This window comes from Herpailurus yagouaroundi, unplaced genomic scaffold, assembly GCF_014898765.1.
Source record: "Herpailurus yagouaroundi ecotype Mexico unplaced genomic scaffold, PumYag 530, whole genome shotgun sequence".
NCBI lineage: Eukaryota > Metazoa > Chordata > Mammalia > Carnivora > Felidae > Herpailurus > Herpailurus yagouaroundi.
Window position 1 is genome coordinate 2,399,397 of NW_024412747.1, and position 24,914 is coordinate 2,424,310.

Below are 24,914 nucleotides of genomic sequence, written 5' to 3' on the forward strand. Positions count from 1 at the left end.
TAAATAGTGTTTTGCAGGTGGCCCACAGTGTTAGCTACCTCTTACCTTCTGTTGGTGTTTTATCGTAACAAAAAACGATGGCTATAAATCACATTTTTATGTAATCTTACCTTACGTTGTATGGATCCCATTCTCACTGATTTCACATCCACAGACTGGTAAGTAAGCCACAGGCCTGTATTTATATGTTGAATATAGCATACTGAGTCTCCATATTTTATTTCTGATGTTCCCATGCCATCGACTTCTTTTCTCACCCCTGCATCCAATTTTTCCTAAGGAGAGAGAGAGAGAGAAAAAAAAAAAGATAAGCAAATGTTGTAAAAATACTAGTTTATATTGAAAGAACTTTGCCTTACTGTAAATATGTCCCTTGAAATATTCAGCCCTCTGACATCCTTTAAAATACTAATGGTCAAATATTCCATTCCAGCAGTTCAAGCTGTACTGAAAATTGAAGTAGGAAGTTATAAAGATAAACATACCCTGAATTATTCATAATAATAGAACATTATTTTGGCTATAACATTTTATATTGCTTAATGGCAAACTCCAAACCAGAGATCTTAAAATTAGTAGCTTAGGCTTCATGTTCTTTTTTTCATCGTTGATGGTTAACAGCATATATTAAGAACAGAAAATCCTGTTTTGAGTTCAGTCTCTGCTACTTACTACCTCTGTGACCTTAGGATAACTTAATTAAACATTATAAGCCTTGGGTTTCTCATCTGTAAAGAAAGACAACAAAAGTTATCTCCCCCGCACCACAGTATCAGACAGCATGAGCTAATGCATGTAAACTTTTCAGCCCAGTTCCTGGGATAAAATAAACACTTACCTAAATTTTAATGATTCTGACCATGAAAATGGTATTGATAATGCTGACATGGATATTGCTGAGGATGTTAATACCAGTGATGGCTTCTTTTGAACTGATCAAAGCTATAATTCAGTTTCCACAAGGGCCACTTCCAACGTGGACCATGGAAGTATTCACTCCTCTAGGGCTACGAGGGTAAGCGCCCTGTGCCATGAAGGAACAGCCGATCCTCTGACACCAACTAAATATATAAGTCCCTATTTCTTTTAATGCTTCCTTCTTCACCATGCACTTTCAGTTTTCCCTCCCATGCTTAATTCTGGTCTTCAGGCACATGTGAGGTCTTGAAGTTCTGTATAGTCCTTAAAATAACAGCAAAATAATCTAATCCTCTTTTGGCTGCCGGATCTCCTTTTGTCGTTCCTTATTCTTCTCTTTGGTCTAACTTTTGTTGATAAATTTAACTTTCATCTATGCCTTTCCTTATTCAACTTTCAAAATAGTTACACAAATGTTTTTGGAGACTAGTTTGAGGTGATAGTTACACAATTAGTTGAAAATTACTAATAGTTACACAAATGTTTTTGAACATTAGGTTGGAGTAAACTTTATGGCTGTTATACAGAAAGGAATACTTCAAATAAAAATAATTCAAAACAAAGTTCTAATAAGATTTTTTCATGTGATCTGCACACTGTACTAATACTAATAACTCTAAGATGATTATGAACACTCCAACAATTGGAAATTAAAATGAATTGAAATTCTTAATACAAAAGGTCAAGGTCATGTAAGAAAATGAATACAATTATATGTTAAGTTGATTTAACCATTATGCAAATAACTTGAAACACTATTCCAAGAATCTGCAATAAAACAGATAATTAAGCTATCCCAATTTCATTCTATCAAACAAGACAAACTACTAATCTACTTGCTCCAACCCTATCAATGGGAAAATTAAATTCTAGGGGAAAATATAACAATGTAATTATCTCCTCAAAATAAAACAATGAGCCTCTAACATTCTAACTTTCTTGTTTTTTGTTGTTGTTTTGTTTTTTTGTTTTTTATCCAAGGGAGTTAGTTGGTAGCCTACTTTTACAGACTGTGGATTGTGTTTTGAGAAGTCACAATTACTAATTGTAAAGTTATGCTTTGTTTGCTTTTTATTAAATAGTTCACATCTCTCTCTGAATTAGTTGTAACCATAGTACGTCATGTAGAGTGTCTTAGTGACTATCTCTGAGCCTCAGGTCAGGCAAGAATGGCTAAAATAACATTAGAAAAAAGTAAAGTGATTATTTGCTGTATGAAAGAATAAAGGCCATTCATGCTCCTTCTTTCTTTTATTTCCTGTCATTTTCTGTAACTCAGACTTAGGGGGAAGGAGAAATTCAGGTAAAAATAATCCAGATGCTTTGAACAATTATAAGCAGAGGCAAAACATGAGTCAAGAATATGACAGCTACTAAAAGCACCTAACATAAAACTAGCCTCTTTTACTAGAAATAAGGTATCCAGGTTAGACAAGTAATAATTTTACTAATACTCTGCATTCACTCAACACATGTTTTTTTTTTAATTATTCTGGCTTTGGGAAATGATAGAGTAGTGGAGTTGGACTAATCCTCCCAGAGAGAACAATTGTAAAATTTAGAAGACATACTTTCCAGAATCTATCTGAAGATCCTTAAGAGGGATCAAAAGCAGGGAGAAATCGGAGAATATTTTTCTCTCTAAAGAAAAATAGTACCCATGTGATTTTTTTAAAGCTGCCTTTTGGGATGCCTGGGTGGCTCCTCTGATTAAGCATCTGACCCTTGATTTTGGCTCAGGTCATGATCTCACAATTGAGATCAAGCCCTGTGTAGGGCAGTCCCGCATAGGGCTCCATGCTGAGAGCATAGAGCCTTCTTGGGATATTCTCTCTCTCTCTCTCTCTCTCTCTCTCTCTCTCTCTCTCTCTCTTTCAAAAATAAATAAACTTTAAAGGCTGCCTTTTGCCTTGGGACATACCCTGCCCAATCTGCTTGCAGCTCATGTGGAAGGAATCTGCTGCCTTACTGGCTTGAGATATCAGAGAACACACCATAAGGCTCACAAGCAGCTGGAAAATTAGATGAGCTAAATCCTGTAGTGAAAAGGTATCTGCGAAGTCTGCTTATAAAATTCACCCAAATTCTTGCTGACCACTAAACTATGCCCTGCGGAATGAAACCAGATGAAAGCTGATGTAACTGCAAAAATACAAGCAACTGCCCATTGCAAAACAGAGAACAAAACTGGAGTTTCAGTCCAACAGGGTTAACCGCCTGCTGAAACTAAAATCACTCTTCAGGGGGGGAAAAAAAACCTTAACAAAATTCAGAGTCTCTATAACCTACCATTTCTTTTTTTTTTAATTTTTTTTTCAACGTTTATTTATTTTTGGGACAGAGAGAGACAGAGCATGAACGGGGGAGGGGCAGAGAGAGAGGGAGACACAGAATCGGAAACAGGCTCCAGGCTCTGAGCCATCAGCCCAGAGCCTGACGCGGGGCTCGAACTCACAGACCGCGAGATTGTGACCTGGCTGAAGTCGGACGCTTAACCGACTGCGCCACCCAGGCACCCCTATAACCTACCATTTCTAATACCCAATAGATACTGTCAAAAATTAGTATATGTGAAACACAAGAAAAAGTGATCATACTAAATTAAGAAAACAAAACCACTGTGACCCAAACCAAAGAAAACAGAATAACGATAGGGAATAGAAATGATGCACAGATAGCCCTTAAAATTAGCAGACAAGGACTTTATTTTTTGTTAATTTATTTTAGGGGGAAGGAGGCAGAGGGAGAGAGAGAATCTTAAGCAGGCTCCACGCTCAGCGCGGGAGCCCAATGCAGGGCTCGACCCCACCACCGTGAGATCGTGACCTGAGTCAAAATCAAGACTCAGATGCTCAACCTACTGAGCCACCCAGGCAACCCAGCAGACAAACTCTTCAAAGTGACCATTGTAAATATAAAATATGTTCAGTGACATAAAGGAAAATATACGCATAATGAATAAAATGATGGGACTCTCAGGTGAAGAAATATAAACTACATAAAATGAAATATAATAGCAAAATGAAAACAGTAATTGAAATATAAAATTAATTGGATCAGCTTAACATCAAATTGGAATTACTAAGAAGACAATGAAGTTGAAAGCAGGTTAGTAGAAATTTTCCAATCTCAAGATCAGATTGCTTTTATTTATTTATTTATTTATTTATTTATTTATTTATTTATGTTTTAAATATTTATTTATTTTGGGGAGAACACAAGCAGGGACAGGGGAGAGAGAGGGGGACAGAGGATTCAAAGCAGGCTCTGTGGCTCTACACTGACAGGCTGACTGCAGTGAGCCTCATGTGGGGTTCAAACTCATGAACCATGAGATCATGACCTAGGCCAATGGTGGATGCTCAAACAACTGAGCCACCCAGGCCCCCAAGATGAGAATGCTTTTAAAAGCACTCTGACATAATAAGTACTTTGCCATTAGGTAAAAACTTTCCTCAAAAGACCAGATAAAGATTTAATTCCCATACCTTCTGCATTTAATTGAGAAAGTGTTTAGATCCTATTATTTTAGCATTCATTAACATCCATACATTTTTAAATAGTCTAATTTTCCATCCTATAAAGAATAGTCTTGCGATCTGAGGACCATACAAATGCTCAGAAAGAAAACAACTTTTTTTGACACAGTCTAGAGTTATTGAAAAGGATTCTGTTTTTACTGTTAGGTGATCTTTTGGACATTTTCTCTTGTGATTCATGGACAACCATAACTCACAATACTTTAACCAGAGAGAGATACTGGCACTTCACTGAAATTACTTCTCAACTGCCTTCTTTCCCATTGACTATTAATTAGTTTTTCAAGGGCATGAATTATATGTCTGGTTCCTTCACCTCAGTGGCCCATATCCCAGGAGCAGAACAGTCCCTGCAAATCCTAGATTCTCAACAAAGATTTACTAAATTAATAAATCAGTTTTTGGGGGAAAAAATTGCATACCCCTTCAGAAACTATTCCCAAGTCTAACATTCAAATAATTCCACTTACGAATGCTTAGAAAACGTGATTTCCTAATGAATACCAAAAGAGTTTTAGAAGTAAAAAAGATCAGCGTGAAAAATATTAAGTGACATTTTGGCATTGGGCATATGAAATTGACTAGTAAAGCCAAAACTATTTGTGATCAACTGTCCATACGAAGTGATATACAGGCATTACATATACCAAATGAGGCCCATTAAGAAATTTAAGCTAGTCATGTAGGATTATGTTCTCATTATATGAACCAGGTAGTTCAGTGAGATTCTTCCAATTACACCATCCTTAAATCCATCCAAATTATTCTACCAAGTGGCTGATAGGAAGGAAAATAAAAAAAGGCCTTTATCCTTAGAGGACGGTGTGTTTGTTTTTGTAACAGCCAGTTCTCCGTTAAACAAATAATTGTTAAAGTTAGGAAAACTAAAAGCTCAACGTCAAAATATATATATACCCTTTTGCTTTTATATGGTGCCATACTTAAACATAAAAGGGTTGGTCACTGAAAAGTGTGAATCTAAAAATGTAACGGGGTCAGAGAAATTACTGGAACCGATATGCCAGGCCAAGCTCGGTCCATCCAAGGCAGGTGTATAAAAAATACATAGCTTTCTTTGTCCCTGGTGTTTGTTTAGAAATCTCACGAAGATACACTGGTGGGTGTGTTTGTAGAGAGAAAGGCCTTATAACATTTCTTGTGCTGGAAGGATCTTTGAGGGGTTTCCCTCGCGGCAAACAAGGTCACAGTGCCTTAGAAGTCCTCTAATATCTTGGATAAACCCCACCCCTTGAGGGTGGGCTGGGCCAGTGTGTATGATGGGATAGCACTTGTGATCAGATTATGTTCTATGGCAAAGGTGAGACGATCTTGCAGATGTAATTAAAGTCTGTATTGAATTGACTGTGAACAAATACTATGGGTGAGTGACAGTTAATCAGTGTGACTGTGAACCCTTTAAAGAAGGCTTAGGCTTTCCCTAAGCAGCTAGGGCCCGTGGCGTTCCATCCCAATCATCATCTTTATTTCCAGCCACTTGCGTTACGGACTCTAGGCTTACTTGGCCAGCCCTCACAATCTCATGAAGCAAATCCACATAATAAAAATCCCTTAATATACACATGTCTCATGCTGGCTCCGCTTCTCTGGTTGAACTTTGACTGCTACACCTTATCTTAACCACAAAAGGTTTCAGTGAGCTCATTCTCGTGCAGATTGCCACTAGAAAGAATCAGCATAAAAACTATTACTGAATTTCTCTATTTTCTGTAAAATTATAGTTGGCATTATTTTCTATTATGCTATCAAACATTGTTGAAAAAAGGTAACTGAAAAAGTTTATTTTGAATTTAATCCTGATTAGACACAAAATCCATCTCCATAACTTTGCATAACTATTTTGATAAGAAAAAAAATTCTCCACTTTGTTTTTATATTTTAGATATTTAATCAATCCCTAAACAACCATAATAGTCAGACTATTCCAAGTGAGCAACATATATTTTCTACCTGCCATTATTATTATTATTATTATTATTATTATTATAATAAATTTTCTTATTAAAGAGGGTTTTAGTTTTAGTATTTGCATCCAAAATCTGGAGCTGTCACACAACTCACCCAAGCCACTGTTTCCCACCTGCATAATGAAGATTAAAAATAATGGGGTTCCTAGGTGGCTCAGTTGATTGAGCATCAGGTTCTTGATTTCAGCCCAGGTCGTGATCTCAGGGTCGTGGGATCAACTCCCCCAAGAGAGATGCTCTCTATCTTTCCCCCTGCCCCTCTCCCTCTACCCCCTCTCCCCTGCTCTTGCTCTCTCTCTTTCTAAATAAGCCATTAATTAAAACATTAAAAAGAAAAATTAAAATGAAAAGAGTATCTAAGCTTCATAGGCTTGATCTAGGATTAAACAAGGTAATTCACTTAAGGTGCTTAGTACACTACTTGGCATATAATAAGTTATTAGCTGTTATTTTCATTGCATAAGTGTGCATGTTTTAAAACATCTTAAAAATTCTTTGAACTAAGAATAAAAAATTCCAAGTAAAAATGACATAATAAAAACTACATCCCGAAAATGTTTTGTTCTTTCTATTTCTGCCATTTGATCCATAATCATTAATCTCAATGGCAGCCTTATTTGAGGTTAGTATTCCATCATATATATACACCTTTAAGTGTCTTTATTTCAAAGACCAGGGGCCATGTTCAAATGTAGAAATGAACACAGGAATGAGAGAATCAATTTACACTATTTTCTCTAAAATCTTGACAATATAAAAAATACTTTATTTTAAAAATAACTTCATCTATAAAGACTTTTTATTCTGTTTTAGTTGGTTGTAAATTCAATGCTTCTTTATCATGTAAATGCATAACAATTTTCATCATAGATTTTAATTACTTTTTTATTTTTATAATGTTTGTTTATTTTTGAAGGAGTGAGAAGACAGAGTGTGAGCAGGGGAGGGGCAGGGAGAGAGACAGCCACAGAATCCAAAGCAGAATCTAGGCTCTGAGCTGTCAGCACAGAGCCCAACACGGGGCTCGAACTCATGAACCGTGAGATCATGACCTGAGCCGAAGTCAGATGCCTAAACAAGTGAGCCACTCAGGCACCCCAAGGATTTCTTTAAGTAAAAAAAATAAATAAATAAATAATTTTTTTAAGTTACATTATGATTTGCTTTTTATTTTAACTCAACAATATTATGATGGATATTTTTCCAGATCTGTATATTCTAATAGCTAATACCACTTACCTATCAACTATATTTGTTGAATATCTGAGTCTTTTCCAAGCTTTTGCCATAACAAAGAATGATGAAACTTACCTGCACAGGTTTTATTTTATTTCAGTAAAACAATCCCCCCACTAAAAACAATTAAATTACAGACTTCATGTATCCTACCAGTGGTTTTTCTCTTTATTTCTTCTTGTATCTCCTATAGGTTTTGCTTACTGAATATTAATACTATGTCATTTTATTTGGTATAAAGATTTGGTAACTGTTTACATCCTCAGTGAATTCTGCTCTTTGATACTAGGAAGTATCCTTCTTTTTTTCACTCAATGCTTTCAATGCCTGAATTTCTCCTCATCTGATATTAAATCAGACATCCTGCTTTGTTCTGGTTTGTATTTTCTTGGTATTCAATTAACCATCTTGTAATTTACAAACTTTCCAGATAAGATTGTTCTAGAAGTGTCTCATTATGTCAGCATTATTTATACTTCATGATCCAATATGACTGTTTTAAATTGTAATTTTAGCCCATTTTTATGTAATAATAAGGCAAATACACTGAGTCTCCACCTGTCAACATTTTAGATTTTCTATTTTTACATTTATTTGTTTTCTAATTGTTTGCTAAATGGCCTATGGTCTTTGTTGACTGTGGGTTTCTATGGCTATGCACAGCCTATTCTATGCACAGCCTATGCAAAGCCTTGTCCTCTTTCTTCTTTTAATTTTTTTAAATGTCTATTCATTTTCCAGAGAGAGAGAGTGTGTGTGCGATGCTGGGGAGAGGCAGAGAAAGACAAGGGGACAGAGGATCCAGAGCAGGCTCTCTGCTGTCAGCAGAGAGCCTAATGTGGGGCTCCAACTCATGAACCGTGAAATCATGACTTGATCTGAAGCTGGATGCCTAACCAACTGAGCCATCCAAGCGCCCCTGCCTTGTCCTCTTTCTACTGGACTGGTCTGTGCACAATAAGAATGGTAGTATTTTCCTCTTTTTTTTTTTTTTTTCACCAAATTCCCTCTTTTCCACCACCTTGTTTTAGTAAATTTCATTATACTTTAGTGTTTGCCTTTTCTCTGTTAAATATCTTATACTTCCATTACCTGATTTTTCAATTAAAAAAATATTTTTTGCCCTTATTTGTTATGGGAGGCAATCAGCACGCCTCTTTTTCACTTTTTCTCTTTTGCCTCTAATTTTTGTTCGATTTTTGCTTTGCAAATGCTACAGTGTGGAAAACTTTTCCAGTGTCTTTCACTGTGATATGACTGTTCAGGTTCTTCTACTTCTCTGGGATTTTATTTTGCTAAATTAGATTTTGCTAGCATATCATGTGCTCCCTTTAGTTTTTCTCATTTTCTACAATAAAGCTGTATGTCACTGTAATAGGTACCATCTCTTTTTTTACTTAAAAAGAGCTTCTACCATCAGATAACTGATCCCTCTTTAGTGAGCTGATTTTTTGTCTTTTTCTGACTGTGGTGTGATCGGTGGATAAACCAGCACCCTTCCCCTCTTCTGCTGAGTTAGGCTTGAGGAAGAAGCCCTCAACACCAAGCTCATTCACAATGAGATCAACTGTGCTTCCCAACTACAGAGACAAGGAGCAACTGTCCACCAGCGGTCCACAAGATACAGTTTTCAGAGCCCTTTGTGGGGCCCATACAACAAATACACAGACGCGGGTCCTGTCTGAGACTGTCCATTCAGGTTTAGCAGTTTTGTCTATTTTTCACCACACGGAATAGCTATCTACACTGCTGTCTCTCCCAGCTACAACAGGGGCATGAGGTTCTACATCTCTGCAACAAAACTACCCAGTAATCAGCCCCATTCCTACCATTATGCTCAAGTTTCATCCTTCATTCACTGAAGGACAGAAATATATGATAAAAATGAATACAATAGGTGCTCGGCATTGGTCAATTGAACATGTGATTTTTCACCCATTCCTGAGACTCCTCACTGTTCAGGACATTTGCTCTTTTGATGAACCATGACTGGGAATCCACTGCATTGTGGGGCTGATCAGTTGGGGACCAGCCATGAGGTCCTGAGGGGCTCAGTTGTGCTGGAGCACCAGCATTCCACCTTGACTTTGATGCACATGTATTTTTTTTCTATTTTACTCATCACCTGGTTCAAAGGGATTCTCATTAGAGATCTAAAGAGTTTTCTAGGACGTCTTGTTCCTACAAATGATTCAAAAGACCTAAGAAGAAAGATCCGCATAGAAGAGAAGATGTGTAAATAAATGTGTCTTTGAGGAAAAAGTTTTGATGTGTTTTACCATCATATTGTTATATGACAACAGCACGAGGTTTGTGCTAACTGTGCCTGTCTAAGAAAACAAACAAGCCCGATGAATGCATTTTATGTAAACAACCAAAGAACTATAAACCAGGTGAGACACGTGAGCAGAGTTTTACTGAAAGGAATGGACAGAAGAGGAACTGGAAATTTAGAAAGACATGTAAAATGTTCTTACATCATTTCTTTTTTTGCATTTCTAACACTGAAAGAAATGTGATGGGAATATACTGACACGTAAACCGAAATTATATTTTCTGTCTTACCTTGGAAGACCGGAAGGTAAATGCTGTTGACTTTACATCAGCCTTTTCTTTGTCCATGAGTAGAAGGTTTTTGTCTTCCATGAGACTCAAGTACTTTCCTGTTGTGACATGGCGTAGTCGGAAGGGCTGGCCCCATCTTATGTGGCTTCCACTCCACCTGACAAACACAGTTAAGACTTGATCCAACAGCATCCACAATCACAGGAGAAAAAGCAATTAAAATGTATGTGTCGGACATTGAAATTTGCTTTGAATATATTGCCTAATGTTCTCAAAACTCTTAGGATGTTGGTGGTATTAATTTCATTACACAAAGAACAAAATGGTTATCCAGAATGATTAACTAACAGTCAATGTTACATACCTAAAAGTAAATAGGAGTGAAATTTAACTCTAGGACTTCACCTTTAAGTAAATAGAACACCATCCACACTACATACTACTCTATGCAAAGATGACTAAGGACTTATGTTCCAAGGTAACATCTAATCGTGAGTCACAGATACAGAAATTATGATAGAAATTTTAAGTTTAAATAATACTTTAGATTCACTAGCTCAAAAACTTTTGTTGGAAAAATAAAACTTTTGTTGGATTCGCACAGACTTGAAAAACAGTGGTAATTTAGTCAACGCTTAAGTCTGATTAATTGGAGCTCATATATACAAAGTACATACTTGAAAAAAGAAACCTATTCCTAGGCATTGAATTTTAATAATGTGAAACAGTTATATCATTAAAAACTCATCAGCAAAAAGGACAAACCGAGAAAAGAATTCTAAAAAGGTCAAGAGAGAAAAAAGTAAAACACAATAATCGGAACATGCAAACTAAGGTTGCAGAAAAAAGGTAAAAAGCAAAGTTATGATCATTAAAACCTGCTTTTCGAAATAACTTTCAGACAGGGTCGAAAAGAAAACTCAAGATGCAGACCATCCTTGTTTTGCACAGTGCTGTGTCAGCTGAGTCGTGTGTATCTGAACCTTGGACTCACAAAAGTAAGGTAGGGAAACAAGGCTCTAATATGCAAGACGTTCAGTTAATATGGTGATGTGCAAAGAAAGACAGTGTCTTATCATTGACAAGAAGTATGCTGACAAATAATGTTTTAAAGAACTAAAAGTAAATGAATGACAGCAATTACCATGCATATAAATTCAAAAGGAGATAGTGATGGTAAAGTTGCTATTAAACAAATTAGAACTTAAGGCAAAAAACATAAAGGGGATACCATCATGTACTTTATAAAGAGAAAAAATGTAACTCTAAAAAGAATGTTTGTGGTGCTCCTGGGTGGCTCAGTTGGTTGAGCGTCCGACTTCGGCTCGGATCATGATCTTGCGGTTCATGAGTTTGAGCCCCATGTTGGGTTCCGTGCTGACAGCTCAGAGCCCAGAACCTGCTTCGGATTCTGTTTCTCCCTCTCTCTCTGCCCCTATCCTGCTAGTACTCTCTCTCTCTTTCAAAAATAAAATAAATAAAAACATTAAAATACATACATATATACATAAAACGTATGTCATGAAGCTTCCCATGTCAATGGAAAAAAGAAAACAAAACAAAAGAAACAGAGATAATGATTTATAAAGACAATTACACTGGAAGCTTTTTATCACTATGTATTAAATCGAAAAGATAAAAATTATAGAAATGAAGGATTTCTATATGATTGAATTAATCAATAAACTTACTTTAATATAGGGTCATTACAAAGGTCACCAAAAATTATAAGGTTTTTTCCCTATTCTACAAATTGAGAATACTTTTTTCAAATTTGCCAATCTTAGTAAACTCTAAGTCAATTTTATGCTGTTTTTCTAACCTAGATTTTTGGCTTCAAATATTGGCAAGGAAAACTAACAGTAGAAAGATATTGTGATAAGGTCATTATTACACGGATTTGTTTATAAAGAGAATTTGGACAATCCACCAACTAAATTAATAACCATGTACCAATAAATCCTACTAATAACACAGTATTGTTAAGAATGAAATTAGGGGTGCCTGGGTGGCTCAGTCGGTTAAGTGTCCGACTTCCGCTCAGGTCACCATCTCACAGCTGTGAGTTTAAGCCCTGCATTGGGCTCTGTGCTGAGAGCTCGGACCCTGGAGCCTGCTTCAGATTCTGTGTCTCCCTCTCTCTCTCTCTGCCCCTCCCCCTCTCATGTTCTGACTCTCAAAAATAAACATTTTTTTAAATGCAATTAAAGTTCGGTTACCAACAACAGAATATTAAATCATTTCTAGTCTGGTAAATAAACCAGCTCTGTTCATTCCCTTCTTATAAAATTAAGTATATCCTTGGCAGATGCTTTGGAAAACACAATTATTTTTAATATTCATTTCCATTATTTGAAGAAGCATCTGAATGCTTTTCTAAGCAATGACCCATCTTAATTACCATAAAAAATTCATTTTCAAAATAGTCCCAAATTTTGACAAAGTAATACTCTGCAACAGAACTTCTAGAAGGTATTCTGGATATTATGTGCGAATCTACTGACTAGGGCACATATTTACAAGCACTCCTTTCAAGTCACCAAGAGGATTATGTCAGGGATGGAATGAATTGGGACAATCACTGGCAAAACTCTGTAAAGTCTAAGCACATTTTCTTTAGCTTAAAGCCACTCAAATTAGCTGGCCTGCAATGCCCATGGCCCAGAAGAAAAGAGGAAAAGCCTAGGAGAATCAAGGGGGCAAGACAATATCTAGTAAAAACTGAAAATAGGAATAGTAACATTAAAGCAATTTCCTATGGTAACATAGCAGAAACCTGTTCCCTGTGTCTTATCTACATTTACCTGAAATGACTTCAAAGGAATGGGGAGTATTTGGTCATTCCTCACGACACATCCATCTTTGATTTTTGTGGGGTTTTTGTGACATACAAGAAAGCTAAATGTGAAGGACACATAAGGCATATTTTTCATTGCAGTGATCATTCCCACTACAGAAACCAGCACATATCGTACTTACAATGTTCCTACAACTTCACGTTGGGGTAAAATACAGCAAAGTGTGTTCCATCTTATTTAACTCCCAAAACTGAAACTTACCTTATTAAAATGTTCATGATACTGAAAAACTTATGTCAACATTACTGAGTATGTGATACAAAATATCTAAGTACTAGGCTGTATAAATTACAACAAATACATAGTTGGAGACCTTCTTCTAGGAAAAAAAGAACACCCCAAATACTGTAACATAAATATTGACTTTTGGGTGCAAAATTCCATTATACGCATAAGGAGAATCATTGACTCTTATTTCCTAAGTATAAAGAAAAAATGAGTATTTGCATGGCCAAGGTACGCAATAAGACACGGAAACTAAATGCAGTCACATTAACAGTGAAGTCAAAGTAGATCAAAAATTAAACAGAACCTGAAGAAACACTTTAACATAATTACATTCATTACAAGTGAACCTGCTTTCCTACCGTCGACAAGAAGATGACATGGTATAAATCGAGGGTCACACGGTACAAAAAAAACCATCTCTCTTCCATCTTTTAAGTGGTTGAAAAGCTACTTGCTCTGCCTTCTAGCGTCAGGCTCCCCTTGCTGCCATTTGGACTCTCAAACAATCCGCAGAGCCGCATACCTGGGGCTCGGAAGCGCCCCCTTTCACCTCTGGCTGACCACAAGACCAGGCTCTTTCTATATTATCAGTCATCCGAATTCAAAGTTAAAACAAAGCCCATGCTTCCCAATTCAAACTTCAAACATTCGGCAACAGTAGAGACACAGAATCCAGACCAGATGTCCAGAACGATCTGGATTTATGTAATTACAGTTCATCAATTACAAGGTTGACAATGTAAAAAGGAAGCCCTGTCTGGTTTTCAGGAATTCACATCCTTCCTTTTGTTTTCTGTTTTGTTTAATCTATAAAATGAGACAGATTTAGGGCCTCGTTTGCTCAAAAAAAAAAAAAAAAAAAATTTCCATTTCTTTAAGCACACAATCACGAAGGGTACGGATATCTATGAATTTGAAAACCCATCTGGAATCTGTTTTCCAATGGCAATGCCACCTCTCTAAGCTTCATTTCTATCAACTTTTTCACTTCTCTAATTAAGCTGCATTTTTATAAAACACAAAGGAAAGGAAATACATACACATATTTAAAATCTCTTTCCCTAAATTCTCTGAAAAATCTATAAAACACATGAAAGCTCAGTCTCTCTCCCTTTGTTTTATGAGGATGACACTCCTTTTTCCATCTCATTAAGAGATGCATTTCGAATAAAATTGTACATTGAATTTCAATATTTACCAAAAGCTTTAATGTTTAGGTGGATTTCATCAAGTAGGTATTTATTTAGAAGAAACATATCCTCAGTTAATTAATAATTAATGAGGTTAATATAGAAGAACTTTTTGAGGTTATAGACTTACTATCATAAGAAATGTAAAAAATAAGGGACACCTGGGTGGCTCAGTGGGTTAAGCATCTGACTCTTGGTTTCAGCTCAGGTCATGATCTCATGGTTCATGGGTTCGAGCCCCACATCAGGAGCCTGCTTGGGATTCTCTCTCTCTCTCTCTCTCTCTCTCTCTCTCTCTCTCTCTGCTCTCCCCTGCTTGCATACTCTCTCTCTCTCAAAATAAATAAACATTTAAAGAAAAGAAATATTAAAAATCAATTTAATTTACATACATATTTTTATTGCATAGGTGTATGATAGCATGAGTTAAAAAAAAGTGTTTCAATCATAAAAAAATATATAACTGGGATTAAAAAAACGGTCATGACAGAGTAATAAAAATAATGATTTAATAATTTTTTAAATAATTTTTACTGTTAATAAAGACTATGTTCAAGTGTTTTCAATAAACAAAGATGGGTATTAAATCACATCAGTATTTGTAATTGATAAGATACTTTAAAAAAAAGTATGCCCGTTTTGTTTTAAGACGTCCCTACTTATAACACACTGTAAGTTATATTCTACACATCTGTTTAAACTGACAGTAGAAACTGTCTATGTCAAAACTTACAATGTTCAAGGATACATTTTCAAATTTTTTCAAAATTAATGTATAGGATATATAAGAAAAACAACTAAAGATCACCAAACTATCTTTTGTTATTATTATTAAAGTTTATTTATTAAGTTTAAGAGAGAGTGAGAACATACATAAAGGGGCAGAGAGAGAGGAAAACAGAGAGAATCCCAAGCAGTCTCTGTACTGCCAGCATGAAGCCTGATGCAGGGCTCGAACTCATGAGCCATGAGATCATGACCTGAGCTGAAGCCAAGAGTCAGAGGCATAACCACCTGAGCCACCCAGGCACTTCAAGACTACTAAACTATCTTAATCATCATTAGATAAGCATTAATCTCAAAATATTAGGTCTTCAAAGGTAGTTACTCTATACGAAGACAGTTCCCTATACCCCTCCATGGAAGCTATAATCTTAAATCAATAATTTCCAAAAGTATAATAAAATAGGGAAAAAATACATGAAAACTTAGCACTTTTTAGGCAAAGGACTGAACCTTCCAATCATTAAAAAAAAAAAAAAAAGATCTAATATTCTATTTAAAATAGTTCAAAATGACACCTTTATCATCAATATTGAATTTATATAAAGGAACTAAAAGTCAATCTCTGAACAACTTTTTCAAGTCACCAGAAAGGGAAAAAAAGAAGATATACCTATATATATATACCTGCAGGTATAGAATATATACCTATATATACACAGGTATATATATATATATATGTGTGTGTGTGTGTGTGTGTGTGTGTATATATATATGTGTGTATATATATATACGTGTATATATATATACATATATATATATGAATATATGCCTATATTCATATATAGGTACCTATATATATATAGGTATATATTCATACCTATATATATGTATACACCTGTATATATATAGGTATATATTCTATACCTACAGGTATATATATATATATACATATATATATATATGTATATATAGGTATATATTCATACCTATATATATGTATGTATATTTGTTTCTATAACAAACACATACACAGTGACTTTGTATTACACTCCAAATTTCTCTCTCAGCTATCAAGATGTCTGTAAATAAAGGCAGTGACTGACAGTAAGACCCCTGTGCTCTCGTTCAAGTTCAAGTTTCCTGTTTTACATGTGCCTTTAGAAGGTTAAATCCAGAGTCCATCAGACCTGAAATGTGGAACAGGCTCGCAAACCATCTGTCCCGTTTCCAAACCTTATGTCACCCTCTCCTAGGAGCACCTTCTGCCAGGAGATTCACAGACCGAGATGACATGATGTCACCAAAACAAATAAGGCTAAAGACAAGAGCAGACTATATAGAATTATTGTGTGCTGCCTGGTGAATTTAGGCCAAAGAAAGCCAAAGAAAGGTAGGCAGAAGGGAAAGAGTAGAAACCCTCCACCACTTCCTCAATGTTTCATTTGCTTGTTTACTGTAGTTAGCATGAGTATTTCCCATAAAAGCACAGGTCCACAGGATTTTGTACACTTGGAGCACTCGGCTGTATTTACGGCTTCTACTTACGCAACTCTTAGTGTCTCTAGTCTCCACAGGGAACGTGCATGGACAGATACAGCACCGCCTTCATAGTGAACAGTTCTGGTTAAAAAAAGAAAAAAAAAGCACAGTTTCAACAAGTGTCATTCTTGGACTCTATTTTCTCAAGGCAATTACAAGAAAAAAAGCCAAGGGAAAGCCTTTGGATAAGGTCATACTTTCTGGCACGAGACAATATAGCTGGAAATAAAAATAACAAAAGTAACAGTAAGTGATCAATTTAAGTTTGCCCTGAATAAACATTTAACTTAAACATATTCTCACATCATTTTCTCCCTCTACTCCCATTTATTCCCCCTCCCTCTCCCCAGCCCACCTCTCCTCCTCTCTCACTCTCTCTCTCTCCCTCTCCTCCAGTGAATACATTCACCTTACTTATTTAACTTAGGTCCATAAAAGTATTCAGCTATGAGTTTATGTGTAGTTTAATATCTTATTATTTCAACACATGCATATAATTATTTGCAGTTCTATATTCTGTTCTAGATACATCAAGCACTGTAAAGAAATATAAGAACACATTAATTTTAATGTTTTATTATAATCTGCAAACTTACTAAAGATAGAAAAGTATCACCGAAAATATAAACATCAACCAAAAAAGTCTCACAAACAAGGAGAGAATTATCTTTGAATGCACATCACACACACCCAAATTCCAAAGCTCTCATAACGATAATTATGACAGAAGTAATGCTAGGTAATTTACATATGTTATCCAACTTGAGCTCTGTGCCAACCTGTTGAGATGGTTTTACGGAAACCAATGCTTATACGTGCTCCTTGTTTCTTCCCTGAGACTCACCCTCTCAGTCTACTGAATCTTTGTAATCATTCAAACACACATAACCCTGTCCTGTCTCAAACATAATAAGACCATTGACCATATTCTCCTCTCCTGCTTGCCCCCATATCTGCCTCATGGATCACCTCCTGTCAGATCTCTGTGCCTCCACTTGCTTCCTGATCCACCTCTCCATTGAAACACATTTGCTAAGGCCATCATATGACATCCGTGGTCCAAGATCCAATGGAATATTGATGGTTTTTTACACTGGAGAAATACCTACTATCTTGACAGTTTTTCTAATACCATTCTCACCTACTTTTCTTCTCACTTACTGAGATATTCCTTCTCATTGTTTTTATTGTGGAAATTTTCAAATAGACACGAAAGTAGAGAGAGTATGATGATAAATCTCAATATACCCAGCACACAGTGTAAACAACAATCAACACAGGGCCAGTCTTGTTTCACCTATAACCTCTAGTAACCCATTCACATACAACTCCCCCCCAAAAATACATACATACATATGTAGATATAGATATGTAGATATACAGACACACACACACACACACACACACACACCTATGTAAAATCTGCTTTTATGAAATATCCATTTTGTTCATATTTTCCATTTTCTCAAAAATGTTTTGTTTTTCTGTTGCTCTTTCAAATCAAGATACAAACAAGATGCACAAATTGGTTAAATATCTTAAATTTCTATTACTCATAGTTTTCCCTTCTTTTTTCCTTGTTGGCATTATCTCTTGACAAAAATCTGTACCATTTGTCTTGCAGTTTCTACATTCTGGATTTTTCTGATGACATGCTCATAGTGTTGACATGTACTTCTAAAATGGTAGTTGGGGGGCGCCTGGGTGGTGCAGTCGGTTAAGCGTCCGACTTCAGCCAGGTCACGATCTCGCGGTCCGTGAGTTCGAGCCCCGCGTCAGGCTCTGGGCTGATGGCTCGGAGCCTGGAGCCTGCTTCCGATTCTGTGTCTCCCTCTCTCTCTGCCCCTCCCCCGTTCATGCTCTGTCTCTCTCTGTCCCAAAAATAAAATAAAAAACGTTGAAAAAAAAAAATTTAAAATGGTAGTTGGATTTCTAGGTCTAGTGTTTTATACTTCCTGATACATCACATCAGGTGGTAATAATGACTACTTGGTCTACCTTTTTAATATTAAAATTGATCAGTAGGTTTAGAATCACCTTGATCCATCTATCATAAGAATTTTAGGTATACCTACAAACAGTGCCATAGCAGTGATTTTCAATCATGGCTGCAGATACAATTATGTGGATAGCTTTTTAAAACGTGATGCTATGCCCTCACCAATGACCAATTAAACCAAATCTGGAGTCCGGATTTTTTTTTTTTTAAGTTTATTTTTATTTTGACAGAGAGAGAAAGAGAGAGAGCGAGAGCAGCAGCCAGGGAGGGGGAGAGAGAAGGAGAGACAGGAATCCCAAGCAGGCTCCACACTGTAAGTGCAGAGCCTGATATGGGGCTCAAACTCACAGACTGTGAGATTGTGACCTGAATCAAGATCAAGAGCCAGAAGATTAACTGACTGAGTCACCCACGTGCCCCTGGAGTCAGGATTTTTAAAAGTTCTCCAACTGGTAGTAATCAGAAGCTAAAGTGTGGAAATCATGGTCCAGATCAGTTTCTACACAGCAGCACTATTGACATTTTGGGCCAGCTAATTCTTTGCTGTGGGTGGCTGTCCAGTGCACTTAGGATGTTCACTGATTCCTGGACCCTACCAACCAAATGCCAATAGTACTTGTCTCTTCTACTCCCCCTCCCCAGTTATAACAACCAAAAATGTTCCCAAGATATTACCAAAATGTCTTCTGGGGGACAAAACCATCCCCACTGTCAAGCTACTGGTTTAGATTAGTGGCTCTCAATCTGTAGTATTAGAATTATATTGCAGGCTTTTTAAAATACAGATTGCTGGACCCAATCTGTTGCTACCCCCAAGTTCCCAATTTAGTAGATCTATGGTAAGGAGAAGAATTTGTATTTCTAATAAGTTCCCAGGTGACATTGATGTAACTGGTCCACATTCTGAGAATCACTGGGCTAGAACCATTATTTTATTAGGGCAGTGATTCTTGGCCTCGGTTGTATACTAGAATAATCTGAAAAGCTTTACAAACTCCAACGCATGGACAATTCTCAAATTAAATCAGCATCTCTGGATATATACTTAAAAATAACAAATAATAAAATATAGATGTAATGTGTATATTATATGTATATAGATACACAGATTTTTAACTCAATCACGACCTTTAATAAAGATCTTGTACTTGGCCATAAAAAAAACCTTTATCAGATTTTTTTAAAAGTAAAGCCATGTACTCATCCTATTTTCTAATTATAACGAAAATTGGAAATAAATACTAAAAAGATTTTTAAAATCTAACAACTTGGAAAACTCAGTAACTCTTATAAATAATTCATGGGTCAGAGAGGAAATAGAAATTAGACCTTATCTAGGATGTAATGAGGACAAGAGTACTTCAGAACAAATCTATGATTCACAGGTAAACTTTGAAAAATTTAGGCCTGAAATCCCTTGATTATTAAAGAAGTAATGACCAAAAAAAAAAAAAAAAAAAAAACCTTGAGTTGTCTGAAGAAATTAAATAGTGAACAAAATAAACCAACAGAAAATAAAGAAGGGATTCTATGATGTATTATTAAGATAAGTAAAATGCAAGAATGCAAATGATATAAATTTTCTGTACAATAAATCATAATAAATCTATTGCATGTATGTATGTATATACGTATCTATGCAGAGGTATTATCTATATGAACATGGAGAAAGTTCTTGAATAATGAACACCAAAACAGTAATGTTAATCACATAATAAAAGTTATGTAGGAACTAAGCTTGAAACTAAAATGTACTCTAAAATAAAAACAGTATTACGTAATGTTTACGTACAATTGTATACATTATATATAACAAGGTATAGGAAGAATTATCCTTCAAATGTTTTACTCTCATCACTTTTCCTTTATTAACTGAATTTAACAATGACCTTTTATTATTTGTATAAGTAGAAATCTAATGATATTTTAATTTGGGCGGAAATTAACACTTAAAACACAAATATAAAGTCAAAAGGAAAGTTGGAACCTCCTTTCTGGATATTTGTCTCCTGAAGGGACTTCTTGCCTTTCATTATTTCTCTCTATTTTTTTTAAATGATTCATCAGCAAGTGTAGAAAATCCAATGACCTGCAATTCTTCAATGACAACCTGGGAAATCTTCGCTTTTATACAGAGTCTGCCATATAAATACATGCCATGTGCTGAATGTCACTGGTTGTCATATCAAGTAGGCATTGGCTATTTCAGACTGAAAAGTAACCTTACAATATCAAAATCCTAAAGGTAGTAAGGATCTCAGTCCATCATAAAATTTTTTTTTTCAACGTTTATTTATTTTTGGGACAGAGAGAGACAGAGCATGAACGGGGGAGGAGCAGAGAGAGAGGGAGACACAGAATCGGAAATAGGCTCCAGGCTCTGAGCCATCAGCCCAGAGCCTGATGCGGGGCTCGAACTCACGGACCGCGAGATCGTGACCTGGCTGAAGTCGGACGCCCAACCGACTGCGCCACCCAGGCGCCCCTCAGTCCATCATAAATGACACTAAGGACATGTAAACTTATTTAAAAACTGGTCCACTTGGAGAAATCCACCTGTTCTATGAAGCGATCATCCCTTTTCCCTGCAATATGTCTCAAGTATCAAGTTTAAAGATCCACAAGTTTACCAAATGTATTAGAGACCATATTTAAACTCATACAACTAAATGATCATCTTCATAGCAAGTGTTTCTGTCAACAGGAAGACTAAGAAAAGAGAAAGATTCTCTAAGAAAGCGAGCAGACCTATAGCAACAGCACCTATGGGCTCAGTCAGCATCACATGAGATTTCAATGCAAACAGCGTCAATGACACGAAAATGCAAGGAAAGGCCATGCGGATATGAAACAATAAAGTGCTTGTGCAACTCTCTGCTCACTGAAAGACTATCTTTGCAATGAACCAAAACAATGTTACAGCTGATAAGAAAAACATGTGTTAAGATAACTGGCCATTGGTATCCCTTGTAACAGAATTTTTTTTTTTCAAAGAATCTTCCACCTCATGAATCAGTAAAACTCCAAGTCACTCAAGGTGCCTGGGTGGCTCAGTCGTTTAAGCGTCCAACTTCGGCTCAGGTCATGATCTTGTGGTTCGCAGGTTCAAGCCCTGCATCAGGCTCTGTGCTGATAGCTCAGAGCCTGGAGCTCACTTTGTGGATTCTGTCTCCCTCTCTCTCTGCCCCTCCCCTGCTCGTATTCTTTCTCTTTCTCTCTCTCTCTCTCTCTCTCTCTCTCTCTCTCTCAAAAATAAAGAAAAAAATTTTAAAAGTCTTAAAAAAAACTTCAAAGTCACTGTAATTCCACTGACTATGAATTTTTAGTGCACCTAACAGGGGCGTCTGGGTGGCTCAGTCAATTAGTTAAGTGTCTGACTTCAGCTCAGGTCATGATCTCACAGTTTGTGGGTTCGAGCCGCGCATCAGGCTCTGTGCGGACAGTTCAGAGCCTGGAGCCTGCTTTGGATTCTGTGTCTCCCTCTCTCTCTCTGCCCCTCCCCTGCTCATGCTCTGTCTCTCTCTCTCCCTCTCTCTCTCTTTCAAAAATAAATAAACATTAAAAGAAAATGTGCACCTAATTACCGACAGCGAGTGCCTTATTTGACAATACTTTGAAAAATTCCAGGCTGCAGACTGCAAGCTATGCCTACATAGCACATTATCTCCCAGTATAACACACTTCATTAAGGAGCTCATATTTCAGGTTGATCACATAAAACTGCCTGGAGAGGCCCTGTAAGGTTATTCTTGTAATAAGTACAAACTTTCCCTATTATGTCATCAATTCCACTTTTCATCAGTAGTATCATAGTGTCACTGAAATAAAAGTAGTCAGCTATTTTTGTGTTTTCAGTGATAAAATACAATGTAAGTCTAATCTCAACTGTTGGACCATTTCTTCCTCAGTAGAACACACGCACTTTGACAGCCAGAATGGGTCCATCCGATGCCCAGAAAAAAACGAGCATTAGCACAGTAATAAAAGCACAGCCCGTCCAAGCTCTGCACTGTGTAACAGTTTGGCATATATTGGCATTTATTTATAAGGATTTTATAAGATACACAATTCCAATCAGTGGACTTTAGCATAGAATTGTGAAACACGATCAGTAAAAGATTCTACGCGGTAAAGAGAAGCCTTCACCCTACAAGGAAACTACTTTTTCTTCCTGTGAGCGCTGTCTCCACTCGGTGACATCACAGTCACTAGCTCACGTCTATGACAAGGCCCCGAGAAGTTGACAAATCGCTCTCAGGCTGGACTGTAACCAACTTTCTGAAGACGTCTCTTCTTTGTGTGAACTTGTGTGAGGATGCAAAGTCACTGAACTTCTCCGTGCCTCATGTCTTCACATGCAAAATGAAGCTAAGGGTCATTGGGTTGGTGAGAAAGGAATGAAAGACAGAACACACCTAGACATCATGGAGGAGCCTTTGCACAGCAAATGTAGCTCTGGGGGGTTGCAGGAAGACGAGGAATATGGCGCTGTGTTTACTGTTTCTAAATATGGTGTTAAAGACTCAATATTGCTTGTTGAATTGAACTGCCGTAGGACCATATACTTGTTTGTATGCAAAGGTATAATAAGTCCTAAGTTATGAAACTGCTCAGAACAAGATAAGAAGCAAAGAAATTCACAAACAACTCTGTAGGACTTTTTTTTGGCATCTGCTGTAGGATCCTATAGAAAAGTCAAGCTGTGAAAATCAAATATACATTACACAGATCAAAGAGATACTTTTTTTTTGCCCTAGCTACCTTCTCCCTCTCACAAAAACCTACTTCTTTTTTTTGTTTAAGAAACAGAGAGAGGGGCGCCTGGGTGGCGCAGTCAGTTAAGCGTCCGACTTCAGCCAGGTCACGATCTCGCGGTCCGTGAGTTCGAGCCCTGCGTCGGGCTCTGGGCTGATGGCTCAGAGCCTGGAGCCTGCTTCCCATTCTGTGTCTCCCTCTCTCTCTGCCCCTTCCCCGTTCATGCTCTGTCTCTATCTGTCCCCAAAATAAATAAACGTTGAAAAAAAAATTAAAAAAAAAATTAAAAAGAAACAGAGAGAGTGAGTAGAGGAGAGGCAGAGAGAGAGAGAGAGAGGGAGAGAGAGAAGCCCAAGCAGGCTCCGTGCTATGGGCACAGAGTCCAATGTGGGGCTCAAACCCATGAACTTTGAGATCATGACCTGAGCCGAGTCAAGAGTCGGATGCTTAGCTGACTGAGCCCCCCAGGTGCCCCGCAAAGATCTACTTCTGAAGGCACCCACTCTGGCATCCTAACTTCGGCTCTCCACACAAGATTTCCAGGACTGCTGGGGCTGACAGCCCATCTGACACGTTCACTTCCACCATCAAAAGGAATTCTAGAACAGGGTCTGGCAAACTTTTCTGTAAAGGGCTAGACTGTAAATACTTGGGGGTAAATGGGTCTTAAGGTTTCTTTCATATTACTTAACTCTGAAAGCAGTATGGGTAATATGTCAAAAAATGTGCATGTCTATGTTCCAATAAAATTTTATTTAGAAGAACAGGCAAGGGGCTGGATTTTCTTTTTCCAGTTTTATTTATTTTGAGAGAAAGAGCAGGGAAGGAACAGACAGAGAGACTCCCAAGTAGGCTCTGTACTGTCAGTGCAGAGCCCAATGTGGGGCTCAAACTCACGAACCATGAGATCATGACCTGAGCTGAAATCAAGAGTCGGACTCTCAACTGAGTCACCTGGGCACTCCAGCAGTGGGCTGGATTTGACCCACACACCATAGTTTACAAAGCCTGATCTAAAAGATCCTGCCCACATTATTGGCAAGTTTAACCTCCGAGAGAGCCAGCTAGATGAAATCTGAGGTCTGGAGATTTTCATCACTGTGTTAGGGTTCTTCAGAGAAAGAGAACCAATAGGATATAGATAACTCCTAATATATACATAGGGCTTATTTTTATATATATTATGCTTATATATAACACATGCATAATAAATAAATGTGATATAGTAACCATTAGTATGAAAATAAATAGAATATTATAAATATCTAATTATATAGAAAGAATTTTTATATGAGGAGTTGGCTCGAGCTGCCAAGCCCCGAGATCTACAGTTGGTAGCTGGAGACCCCGGAGAGCTGTATGGTATAAGTTCTAGT

The 24,914-nt window shown here is 37.0% G+C and overlaps 1 protein-coding gene across 13 annotated transcripts in view; it reads right to left on the reverse strand.

Moving 5' to 3' along the window:
• Window positions 1-24,914, reverse strand: part of RYR2 (ryanodine receptor 2) — a 768,472-nt gene that overhangs the window by 391,334 nt on the left and 352,224 nt on the right. For all 13 annotated transcript variants that reach the window (XM_040464903.1, XM_040464902.1, XM_040464892.1 and 10 more), the window contains 3 exons: window positions 16,791-16,865; window positions 10,244-10,400; window positions 111-275 (listed from right to left, as the gene is read on the reverse strand). In XM_040464903.1, coding sequence (XP_040320837.1) covers window positions 111-275; window positions 10,244-10,400; window positions 16,791-16,865 — 397 coding nt within the window. The remainder of the gene's footprint in view (window positions 1-110; window positions 276-10,243; window positions 10,401-16,790; window positions 16,866-24,914) is intronic.